The following is a 13067-nucleotide window of genomic DNA, read 5'->3' on the forward strand; positions in this document are numbered from 1 at the left end:
TGCAAAGAATCACCCAGGGACCATGTCAGCGATGCAGATTCTTGGACCATTCTGGGGCACAGCCTTTTTTCCTTGTAAGAAGTACCAAGTGATACCGATGTGGCGGGGGAGGGTGAGTGTCTGTGGACTATTCAGTGGGAAATACTGAATTGTAGTTGTTTCAGGGGAAAGTACTTGAGGATAGAGTAGGGACAGGGGAACTGGGTTACTCAGATCACTGTCTACACTGTTCATCTCACAGCAATGAAATGATGATGTTCCAAATATGTGGGTTCTTAACCAGATAACAGAACTAAAACTCAGCCCCTGAGGAGTAATGATACAATGGCGCAGGCCATAAATCCAGTCATTTATTTGTTTCTACTTCCATTAGGTTTCTTGGACAGACACAGATATGACACTCAAGCTGGAACAGGCAAATCAGTTGAGCATGGTACCACGTCTGATGCATCCGTCTTCCAGAAAGCCAGAGAACTGTGTTCTGTTTGGGGAGAAAAAGATAAACATTCTATGAGAAACAACCACTTCTCAAACGTGTTAAATGGCTAAGACAAGTGAAATACATTTTACAAATGTGCAGAATAAAATGAATTACATGAATGAAATCATGTAGTGTGAGGTTTACGTGACAGGACAAAGCATGAGGGAAATGATAAGACCCCCGTTTCCAGGAGAGAAAAGAAAAGCTTCTGTATAACCCCGAGAGTCAAGACTTTACAAAAACAGAACTGTATCGGCCCTTTAGTTCTTCTCCAATGCACGATCAGCACGGCATTTGTCTGAAGGCTGGGAGGGAGAAGGGCTTGAGGAGATATGTCAACAAAGCTCTGTCCGCTTTTTGTTTTTTGTTTTTAATTATCCTCTTCTTTTTTTTATTGATTTGTACGGAGCTTATGGTGCTTTGTTAATCTTGACATTTAACATCTCACCGGGGCTCTGCTCTATTTTGAAATATAACAGTTCATTCAGTGCGTTTCTAACCCTTTGTAATTGCAATAACTGTCATTGGTTGAGCACTGACTCAGGGTCAGGCATACATACTATTTCTAACAATGAAACCTATGAGGTGGGCATTATCTGCTGGTTATCACTCCCTCTGTCTCTCCAGCTGGCCGCTTCTCAGACCCCTCTCCTCTTCTCTCCCTCTGCCCCCAGCTCTGTCCTTCCCTGCTGGTACAGAGCTGTCAGCGTTCTCGGACCATTTCTAAACCTAGAGCCGACAACAGCTTCAGCCTCTGCTGGTTCTTCCTTCAGACAACAAAGATATTTAAACCCTAAACCTTAAACGGCTGGCAGCTCTAAATACTGGCCATTATAAACTTTTTTAAAAAAATCTCACACAGACATAAATATCTTCCTTAAAATATTTTGCTCTGATGAACACTATGTTCTAGTGGGTACTTTTCAAACTCTAGCAAATGCTGAAGGAAGGGAAAAAGTGTCAGATCTGTAAACCAATTACCATTGCCACGAGTTACTCTGTAATTTAGGATGAGTTCTGTATAATTTGGGACCAATGAGTGGCAAATATTCCATTTATTATTATTATTATTACTACTACTACTACTACTACTACTACTATTCAAGCTTAATTTGGAATTATACAAGATAGCATAATTTACCTCAATATTCATCAAATAAAACCCCAGTCCCAAGTATTAAGGAAAAGAGTTGGAAAGAAAAAGTTTACGCAGGTAAGGAAACAGGGCAGCTCACTGTTTTGTCACACTGCCGCTCCTGTCCCCACCTCTTTTTATAAGTCCAATGACCATGTTGACATGGCTCCTTGTGGACGTTACGTAATAAAGTAGTGATCACGGTGAAGGGCAAATGGAGGTCCTGGCTCCGAGTTCCAGTGTCAGACTTACCCTTGAAGCATGTGGGGATTTCTAAGGTGCCGTCTATGCACTCAGCAACCTCTGTATAGCTGCACTTCTTTTCCTTGTTTTTGCAGAAGAAAGAAACTTTTTGACCGTGCAGCATTCCATGCTTAAATTTTTCTTGGATCTTTACTCGCTCCCCTTCAAATATCACAGTTGCTTTTTTAACAGATACACTACAAGATGCTGAAAGAGACAATATCTACAGTCAAGACTTAGGAGTTCTTAGTCTCTCCTAATGAGAGTGTAGCATTTGAGCCTGTAGATGAGGACCCCTGAAAGAAATTGCTCAAGAGAAGAAGATTCCAAGACTGTACATAGGGCATAACAGCAATATCATTGCTAATAACAATTCTTTAGCAACAGAACCATTAACCATGGATTCCAAGATGGGCTTTTCTCCCCTTACAGTAGCCACATAACAGGAGCAGAAGCGTCAGACTCTGGGCTTCAGTGAAGAACTTCTACCAGACACTGTCACGTCATGTAAGCCTACACTGGCCCACTCATAACCCATGTATTGACCTCATGCACCCACCCCACCAGCCACTGTGAGGGTTGGCTGATAACAGCTCACAAATGTTCCTTTCTCTGAAAAATTGTCCTCAGCTATAAGGAAGGCCCCTCTCCCAGGAGGTAATGCAAATCAGCCCCCAACCCCAGAGTCAGAGGAGAGAATAGCCCATAACCAATGACCAGGACATAAAAAAGCAGGTCCCCTTGCTTCTTGGTGGGATCAACTCTGGGACAGAATTCATAATTCAGAGCCCCCAAGGGGATGTAGCTGAGGCTAAACTCTAGTTGAGACCACATGCTTGCTCGAAACTTACTTGGATCAGCAGTATCAGCATCACCTGGGAACTTGGTACAAGTGTAAATTCCCAAGTCTTAGCCCAGATCTACTGAATCAGAAACTCCGTGGGATTCCGATGCACAATGAAGAACCAGCCTCTGATGCACAGTGGGAGAACCGGTCTCCCACTCCATCCTACCTGCCTCACTCTCTCCTGAGACACCCAATAAGTCAACTGCACTTGAATGCCTGTCGCAAGCTCTGCTTCTAGGGGACCCCAACCTAAGACATTAGCCATGTGTCATTTTGCCTGCTATTCCTAATTCCCTTTCTGCTTACACTGTCCAGCCCACCTGAGCAGATATGTAAAGCTAGGTTGTGGCTTTCAGGCATAAGCATGACACTGACTATATCAAAGATAGACACCTAACTGAAAATAGGCAAGTATCTCAGGAAAAAGATGTGTTAGTGATGAATCCTTTAGTTGAGAGGTACAGAGGTAGAGTCTAGCCAGGTTCAAGGTGAGTAAGCAGAAAAACATGGAGATGGGAGAGACCATGAGGCCATTGAGATATGAAAAAAGTAACAACTGCTCCCAACGTTCAGCTCCAGTTCTTAGGAGGAGGGGTTATGTTTCATTTCCTGTCCTTTACTGCCCATCAGATCACCTGTTGCCCAAGTATAAGCCCCCATTTCCTTGCAATAGCTTGAATATGTGGTTGGTTTTTGCAACAATGAGAAGAGTCTTAACCAAAACCGAGCAGAAATGGATGCTCATAGGCAAAGATTTAAATGCGTCATAGGAAGCCCACACAATCTTCTACCATATTATCAATGCTTACAAAGGATCAGTTTATTTCACACATTTTAATGTCAAACGAGCTTGCTAAGCACGAAGCTGCACAATGAGTCCTAAAGTCTTACATGTGCCAGTAGCTGTGAAGCAAGTCTGAGCAACAAGTCAAAAAGGATTGGAACAAGAAAAAGGCAAATAAAGGTGACCCACTGGTAAGTTCAGAGACATTTTAAGACCTCACCCATATTTCATACCTTTACAACTTGGCTGTGCAGACCAGTTTCCAAATTTGCTACATTCTACTTCTTGTGGGCCATCCAAGACATATTTCTCATGGCAACCATATGTGGCTTTATCCTTGTAATAAAGTGCTTCTTTTGCAGGATAGTTCACAAATCCATTGCTTGGTCTTGATGGGAATGGGCATTTTACTTCTGAAAAGTTTATTGAAAGTTTATTAAAAGTTTATTAAATAGTATAAATAATGACGTTGTCCAGTAGTCATGGAGTACATATTTACATTCTAGTCCCCTTATACCATTGATCACTGGGGGGTCTCAGTGACTAGAATACAATGTCTAGTAGGTACATTGGTGCTTAATTTTGTCCTCCTGATTTTATACTCATGGGGCCTTGGATTATAAAAAAGAAAGAGAATACATCACTTTGAAAGTACATGAATGAGCCCTGACTGGTGTGGCTCAGTGGACTGAGTGTCGGCCTGTGAACCAAAAGGTTGCCGGTTCGATTCCCAGTCAGGGCACATGCCTGGGTTGCAGGCCAGGTCTCCAGCAGGGGGTGCACAAGAGGCAACTACACACTGATGTTTCTCTCCCTCTCTTTCTTCCTCTCTTCCTCTCTCTCTAAAAATAAATAAATAAAATATTTTTAAAAATTGAAAAAGAAAGTATATGAATGAGTCACCAAGTTCTTAGGGCCTTCACACAATCATAAGGTATTATTTATTGTGAATTTCATCTCCATGCAGATGAAATTCACAATAAGATGGTGAGTTTGAAAGAAGGAAAAAATAAAAATCTGTCTCTTTTAATCAACTAGCCATGAAATTGGAACACGAAGACTCTCCATGCACATTAGCACACCATTATTTGGATTTTAAATTTTACATCTTATTCTTTAGATGATACAAGAAGCTAGTACAAAATACAAGGGAGAAAAATGGTGCTGCTTCCAGGCTTTCTTAAGGCTTCCCAAATCCACATCCCTAGTCACCCCAATACAATTAGACAAGGGTGACGCCGGGAGTGCAGAACTCTCAGGAGGTAGAATAATGAGGCAGTTTCAGGGAACAAACTTCAGAGTTGGACTGCTTGGTCCAATGTTGGCTTTTCCACACATTAAATGAAAAGGAACCTATGAGTCTATAATAATAGTAAAAGAAAAAGTCCACGGAAGAAAAGCTCATCTCTGCAGACGAATGCCAGTTGATCAATATAGAAGGGAAGATAGAATTAGAAAGTCACCATTTTGCAACCACCGATGCCCAAACTGGACCATCAGTGGGTGCAGAAATTACATCTAGATGATGCAAATCCGCACAGTCACCGAGTGCCATCCACAGGTAACTTACTAATTCCAAAGAGAAAGAGGTCCTTTACCAAGAAAAGATCTGCCACGCCCCACCTGATTAAGCGATCAAACTAAACATGACCAGCAGTGGACCGACACGTGATAAAATGAATTCTTAAATTATATAACTTTAATCGCAATTTTAAAAAATCAACCAAAATTCGGTTATGAAACATTCTACAAGACAATTAGCCTGTACTCTTTAAAAACGTCAGTGACAGCTCAAAAGGCAGGGGGCCGTTCTTAATTAAAGAGGCTAAAGGGACATGACAACAAAACAGAACGTGTGATTCTGAATTAGATCTCACATAAAATAAACCACACATGTAAAGGACACTTCTGGCTCAATTAGAAAAGCTTACAGATGAAATATTCTTAATTGTTTATATTACTGTAACTATTTAAATTATTCTTAATAATTCAAAACATGTTAGGTGTCTTGGGAACAGTGACAATAGGAGACTGTCCTTGTGCTTAGGGTATTCGCACTGAAGCATCATGGGAAAGGGTCATGATGTGCGCAGCTTGTTGGTTCAGGGATGAGAAGTACCTGGGGGGGCAAGGGGTGGATGACTGAAAATATCGCAACATGCTGACAGTCGGTACATCTAGGTCACAGGCTGGAAAAGTTTTTCAAGTACCTACCACTTAGGACTTGAGAGAATTAAATGAGATGACACGTACTAACTAGGAGACAGAGTTGAGTCCCCCCAACAGGGTCTAGGTATTACTGCTGGTAGTTTCCCCATGCTAAAAAGCACTATGTCTTCAATCATTCGACGGATATCTAAAATACCTACTACAGGTGAAGTTAACGGTCCCTAGTATCAAACTCCTCGTGTGCATGATAAATTCTGTAATGTGTCTACTTGGTACGCAATTGACAAATTTAAAGATAGTGATGAGAGGTCAAATTCAGGGAGGAAGAATGTGGGTAATTTTTTAAAACCAGATATTTTTGTGATGCTTAAATTTAAGTGAAAGCTTATATCAATCTGACTGCAACCCAGTTTTTACCTTCATCTCCCAGGACACCTCAGTATGATCCAGGCTTCTGTTCACCAGCCCGCACCACGTCAGCTGTCTGCACACACGCCCTGTTCTTCTGTGCCTTCCAGACTGCCCGTGCCCTATCCCCTGTGTGGTATGCCTTCCCCTCATCACCACTCGTTCTCCAAGCCCCTGCTCTGGCAGCTCCACACAGTTCATTGCATTACATATGATTCCCCTGAGGTGAGAAGCCAGGTCTCGTTCATCTGGTATCCCAAACACTTAGCACACTGGCTGGTCCATGGCAGAGGCCAGGGGACACTTGTCAGACAGGGTCCTGTGGAAGGCAGCTATGCTCACCACTTACTACCACCGCCAAACAAGGTCATTTGAAACTCTCAATGATAGCAGAATGGTCACTAGTGTTCAACAGCGGGAATTACACTATCATAATCGTTGTCTCTTATCATTGCACTTACCCCTGCATTCTGGTAATTCAGTCCAGTTGCCATGTTTTGTGCAAGTAATGGTATCATTTCCAAACATGGCGTAGTGTGGCAAGCACTTAAAGACTGCCTTGTTCCCATAGAGGGTGCTGTCTCCAGAGAATGTGCTGTTTCTGGCCAATGACTCAGAAATACTAAGTACTGCAAATTTAGGTGTGGTTGGTGGAGGGCATCTTACAGCTGGAAAAAGAAAGAACTGTTATTTTTATGAAACTTTTAAGTATACTCTTTCCAGAAAGGAAGAAAAATCGGAAGATTAACTTGAGAAAACACAAGATTTGATCAAATGCCATGGTTAAAAATGGTCAATTGTAAAAGCCACATGAGAACATTTGATCTGAAAAGCAGATGCCTGTTACAATAACAAGTGCTTAGGTTTCCATGAGTCTTTGATCCCAATGCAACCTCAGAAGATGTTTCTGGAAGTCAGAACAGGTGGACAACATTGCTGAGGGGCCCTCCTGTAATCATCGCTGTTGACAGCAACTTGGTGCGAAGCTGCATTCCAACCTGGGTCAGGCTCGTTGGTTCCTGGGGAATACCGCCTGCTTTTTGTGCACTCCGGAGCTTACACAAAGAGCTTTCCACAGAGAAATGGTATAGGCTGTCCTCCTGACCTGACTCATGTGAAGTCTGAGCGAGTCCGGGGAAAGTTATGGTAACATAACGGAAGTTAGTGCAGACCAAAATATGACTTAGCTTGAATCATCTAGAGCAGTAGTCCCCAAGCTTTTTGGCACTAGGGATGGGTTTCGTGGAAGCCTATTTTGCCACGGACCAGGGTAGGGGGGGATGGTCTCAGGATGATTCAAACGCATTACATTCAAGCTCACCTCCTGCTATGTAGTCTCTTTCCTAACAGGCCATGGACGGGTACCAGTCCATGGCCCGGGGGGTTGGGGACCCCTGATCTAGAGTCTCAACATGTGATCCGTGGACCAGCAACATGAGCACTGCCTGGAAGCCTGTTAGAAATGCAGAAGCTCAGGTCCTACCCAGGACCCATGAATCAGAAACTGCATTTTGTAAAGATGCCCGGGCGATTCATAGGTACATTAAAGCATTAAAGTATGAGAAGCACTTGTTTGGGTTAGACTGAAGCTAAAGTAGTCAAGGTACTTGTAACTAAAAAGAAAAAAAGGACTTTACATAACCTCAGGGGAGGATTTAAAATAAATAAATAAATAGAGAAACTATAAGAACCATGGTGATTCCTATGACTGAGTAAAAAAACTCTACTTAATTTAGCTTAAAATAATTTTTGGGTAGTTCAGTGTTTCTTAAACTATTTTTTATTTGAAATTGCTTTACTTTTCCACTGCTTTTGCTAGGACACACCTCACTGAAATGTCAAAAATTCATAACTATCATTGTAATGCCTGGGCCTCTTGGTCAAAGATTGGACTTGCAAAAATCACAGATAAGGGCATGTGAGAATGTCCCTCCCTATGAAAGCAAAGCCCAGAGCTGACCCTGACTGCATGGCTGAGCGTCCCCTGAACTAATCTTACCACCAGTGCCCTTTGCAGGAAACTCAATCAGCTTTTGGATGCAGGGCCCTTTGTTAGGCTCTAAACTCACCATGAAGGTGACTTCCTCGTCTCCCTCATCACTAGACTGACTTACTTGCTGAGAGCAGAGCTAAGTCTCTCTTAGCTCAGTGGCCTTGGCGCTGAAAACAGGATGTAGTGCATATTATGTCCTCAGTATATGTCTACTGAATACATGAATGAGTGAATGGATGGATGAATGAATGAGGTTCCAGAGTGAGAAGGAGGTGTTCGATGCAGAAGCTCTTCTAGTCAAATGGTGGCAGTCCCTGATAGACCAATGCCACACATACCCAAGCCCCTGCCCAGACGCTGTGGGAGTGTTGGAATTAATAAACCCAGAGATCCCTGGAGCCATCAGGTTGAGGATACAAAATGTGTTCATGAGTAGAAGGCTTCCCTTCTGTCATTCCAAAGTGCTTGTCTCCTCTTCCAGAGGAAGATGTAATCAGGATGAATATTCCCTACAAGGGTGACCAACCATCACGTGGGGATGAAACTGGAGGGTTTCCAGGCATGAGACTTAGGGTCCTGAAACCAGAAAAGTCCCAGGCAAACCAACTGGTCACCTCCCCCACATCTGGGACCCACAGACTCACGGGCACAGACAGGAAGTTCCGGACTCCATTTTCCTTCCTCAGTGCATCGAGCAGAATTAGTTCCATTCAGATAAAAACTGCAAAAGGAAAATTTAATCCATCAAGCAGGAAAAGAATCCATCGAGAACATCTCAAATGTGTTCGCCCTTGTGCATTGCTTCAGATTAATACTGTTGACTTTGTTCCCATTTTATAATGTTGTTTCCCTGTGGAGCTTAACACACATACAAGGCTCTGGTCTCCCAGCCTAAAGCTGCAGGCGAATCACTGAAGAAGGGGAGGGCTCCATAGCTGGTGGGTACAGCGGCCAAACCTCCAAATCCTCATCTCCAACCAGCTGGACCAACTGGTTGATTGTTATGTGAAGCAAAAAATGAAATTGAATCAAATCGAGTAATCCCTACTATTCATTCTCTGAGAGCCCAGTGACACGAATGTATAAAAACAATGCAGTCTATTGTCAAGGTGATCACTTTGTACATTACATAAATGTCTAATCACTATGTCATATGCCTGAAAGTAATATAATATTGTATGCCAACTGTAATTTAAAAAGTTTAAGAATTTAAAAGCAAAAAACCAATGCAGTTTATTTTCATCAAAAATGTAACATTCTGTCCTTGGAGCCAATTTTTTCAGTGTGCTTTATCATCAGGCCCACCAGTAGTAACTGGGGTTTCAGATGAGAGGACTGCATTTCTCTTTCGCACATAGTGTTTCTTGATCTCCAGTCCCAAACAAGGATCCTCAGTAAAGTTCTGCCCAATTGTACGTACGATCAACATGCTGCATTGCCAGTGACGCCAGTGGTCTTTGCTCATGGGGCAGAGGAGCTGTATTACCAACCACAGGCTTTCTTCCTGGGGCTGTTGCACTGCACTGAGAATTAAGAGCACTGTGTTCTACATCGTCATACTCCCGACCTTCTCCACAGAATTCGCCCCTAGAGACTACCAGCTTAGTCAATCAGGTTAGCTCATGGCTAAAGCCCAAATCCAATGCCTATACTATTTTAATCCTCATACCAAGATTTGGCCCAGAAATTATAAGGAATTACTGTCCAGTTTCAATAATTTCTTTTTTTCTAACTTTTTTCTTTTTATTGAATTTATTTGGGAGATACTAGTTAACAAAATTATACAGGTTTAAGGTGCACGATTCCTCGACACAGGATCTGTAACTGCATGGTGTGTTCACCACCCCAGGTCTAGCCTCTGTCCGTCACCATTTACACCCCCACGCCCTCTTCCGCCTCCCCCTGCCCCCCTTCCCCCAGCAATCACCACACTGCTGTCTGCGTCCATGAGTTTTTTCTCTTTTTTCTTTTTTTGCTCAATTTCTTCACCCCCTAACCCCCAACCCCTCAGACAGCTGTCAATAATTTTAATGTACCCCGTCAGAGAAGTAACTAATCAGATGCAGAAAAATTAGCTATGTTTTGCTAATTATCATATTCCCCACCCCTTACCCACCCTCAGCACCATTGTGTATTTGTATTCAGTGATTTGTGTTCAGCAAGTTTAAGGCTAGAAGCAAAGTCTGGACTAGTCCTGAGGTTTAGCTTATGGGCATAGAAATGAGCTTCATCCGTGAGCTGCTCAGAAGTCACCCAGAAGTCCTTACCCAGCGTTACAAGCAAAACTGATCGTGTTGGGATATTCAAAGGTTGAATAGCGTACAGCTCCATTTGGTAAGATTCCAGCAAAAGGACACACTTTGGCTGTGATTTAAAGATCAGAAAGGTAAATACCTATTTTTAGAATTGCCTATTAAAATAAAAATATATAAACTCATTTCTATCCTTTGATTCAATAACTCTACTGGTAACATTCTAAGAAAAGTAAGTAAAATATTCAAATGATACATGCATTAATGTGTTTATTACATGGTTACCTCTAATAACAAAAACTGAACAGTCTAAATGTCCACTCTCAGGGTATTATATTAACCAATGATGGTAAATCAACAGTAGAACTATAATGTAGTCAATAAATATTGATTATAAAGACATAGAGACATAGTCAATGTTTCTGATATACTGATGAACATAGAAGAATACAAAATGGTCTCTACTCTCTGCAATATGCAAAAATATACACATGGAAGATAGCTTAAAAATGAAATTGTCAGTGTTCTAGAGTTATAACTGACTTAAAGAAAAAAATTTCTAATGATATTATAGTGTTTTTTTCATTAAAAGTTATGTTTGGTCTTTTTTAATCAAAGAGTATGTTCAAATCACTTGTATGAACATGTATACTTTTCACAAATGTTATGTCCTTATGACCAAAATAACTAAAGCCTAGATAGGTCCATATAGTTTTTTTTAGTGCTTAACTTCTGTGTAAAATTGCCAGAAATTCTATCTGGTTGATTGCTTAATATTTGACTGTAAAAATAATACCAACTTGATAACACAGAACCATATTCTGAGGGTGAATAAAAGTAACCATCTACCATAAAGATGATATGATGAGATATAAATGTGTATAATTTATGTTATATTATTAATTTAGTATAATATGTATTTATTCTTTATTATAAATATAACATGTAATACATACATAATTCAGATGAAATTTATTATCATTTCAGTAACTATTAAATCTGCTTTCATTCTGAGGCAAAGTCCAGCGATATGATGATTCCTCATGTTTTACTTTTTTTCAAGTATCTCCTTGGCATCTCTTTAAATTTCAGAGTGTCTGCACTTCTTTTACCACTTCTGCAGTGTTTCCCTCTCCTTTTATCACACCAGGTCTCTTTTTCACATCTCCCCCAATTCCAGGCTAAGCTCGTCTCCCCTTCTCTAGACGGTACCCATTGCCCTTGGCCTCATCTCTTATGGATATATCCCCAGACCCTCTTGTTTCTTCACAGCCCCCCAAACACACACACAGCTCTGCTGGCCTTCTGCACCCTGAGCAGCATGATGAGGTACGCTATCCAACCCCCAAATGTCCAGGATCCAAGCGAGGGGAGAGAATGTGCAAGAAGGCGCTGACTTACGTGTGCATTTCAGCGTGTTGATGGGCCATATTCCAGACAGAGGGCAGGTGAACCGTCTCATCCCTCCCCGGGATATGTAGCCTGGCTGGCAGGTGTACACTATCTGCTCCCCTGGATCATATGAAATTTTTAAGGGAGTAACTGTGGCAAACGGTAGCTCTTCTGGCTTGGGACAGGCTAAAATAGAGCACAAAGCAGTTGGTTAAGAAATCTAGATGTGCATTTTTAAGTTCAGCTGGCATAGAAATTAAAACTCATTAATGCCACTCACAACAACTCTACAAAGTCCTGCACCGTATCTCATCGAATCTCAACAACACTTTGAAGGGTACTGTTGTTATCCCCATTGTACAGGTCAGTACACTGAGGCTTACATTGCCTAAGCATCTTCTGGAGAACCTTTAAACATGGCAATATTCAAAAATAAGTATCAATCCAGTCTCTCCAGCATTCACTCTAAAGAGAATTTAAGCTATTAGTGATCCTTGGAATATACCAGGGGGTGGATAGATCAATTATTTTTGCAAAAGCGAAGAGTACTTACTCCGTCCTGCAGTTGCCATGTGGCAGAGAAAGCTGGAGAACAAGAGGAGCACTGGAGAAATCATTGTGGATGGTTCTCACAGGCACTACCAAAGTGGCTTTTCCTCTACCAAAAAGAGAGATGCACATAGGAAAGTGCTTAACTATTAACCATTTTTGTGTACTTTTATGTCTGCAAATAGAAGATAACGTATCATGATTTGAAAGGAACTCCGAGGCCTACATTCTTTAATCATTTACTTTCTTTCCACTTCAGTGGGTCTGTTGTGAAATCATCGGTTGATGGTTTTTGTCTTTATAACGATTTTGTTAAAGGCACAAAACAGTCCATTTTTGCCACTGATAGAACACTGGCAGTTCCCAGGTTGCCAGGTCTTCGGTCCAGATCTCTTGCTTCCCATCCTTCATTTTCTGCTCATTGTGGATGGATCACCCGAAGACTGAAGTGACTGCTTCACTCACAGCCTTGACATATAAACTTAGGATCATCTCTCTCTCTCGGGGCTCCAGTCTTCACCCCTCTAACATGATATTCCAGTTTCTAGATGTATGATTCTTAAGAACATGACGGAGGCCTCTATCCCTAATATGCCTAAAAAGTGGAGCTTGTCATTCTCTCACACAATGGTTATTTCTTCCAGATTCCTCTTTTGCCTGCAGCTGGCAACGAGATCCTCCTGGGGGCCCCGGTTATGACCTCAGAGCTATCTTTGACTCTTCCATCGACTCACATCAAATCAACACCAAGTCTTGCTTATCCATTCTCGATACTTCCTAGATCTGCATAGACAGATTTTTAGATCTGTTTTAG

The 13067-nt window shown here is 41.7% G+C and overlaps 1 protein-coding gene across 1 annotated transcript; it reads right to left on the reverse strand.

Moving 5' to 3' along the window:
* Window positions 1-314: 314 nt before the first annotated feature.
* On the reverse strand, window positions 315-12414 carry APOH (apolipoprotein H). Its single transcript, XM_045182098.2, has 8 exons — window positions 12258-12414; window positions 11714-11890; window positions 10328-10424; window positions 8705-8781; window positions 6529-6735; window positions 3724-3903; window positions 1869-2066; window positions 315-481 (listed from the first exon to the last, which is right to left on the reverse strand). The coding sequence occupies exons 1-8, from the start codon at window positions 12319-12321 to the stop codon at window positions 402-404; spliced, it is 1080 nt and encodes a 359-aa protein (XP_045038033.2). The 5' UTR covers window positions 12322-12414; the 3' UTR covers window positions 315-401.
* Between the last annotated feature and the right edge of the window lie 653 nt (window positions 12415-13067).

This window comes from Desmodus rotundus, chromosome 9 (assembly GCF_022682495.2).
Source record: "Desmodus rotundus isolate HL8 chromosome 9, HLdesRot8A.1, whole genome shotgun sequence".
Classification (NCBI taxonomy): Eukaryota; Metazoa; Chordata; class Mammalia; order Chiroptera; family Phyllostomidae; genus Desmodus; species Desmodus rotundus.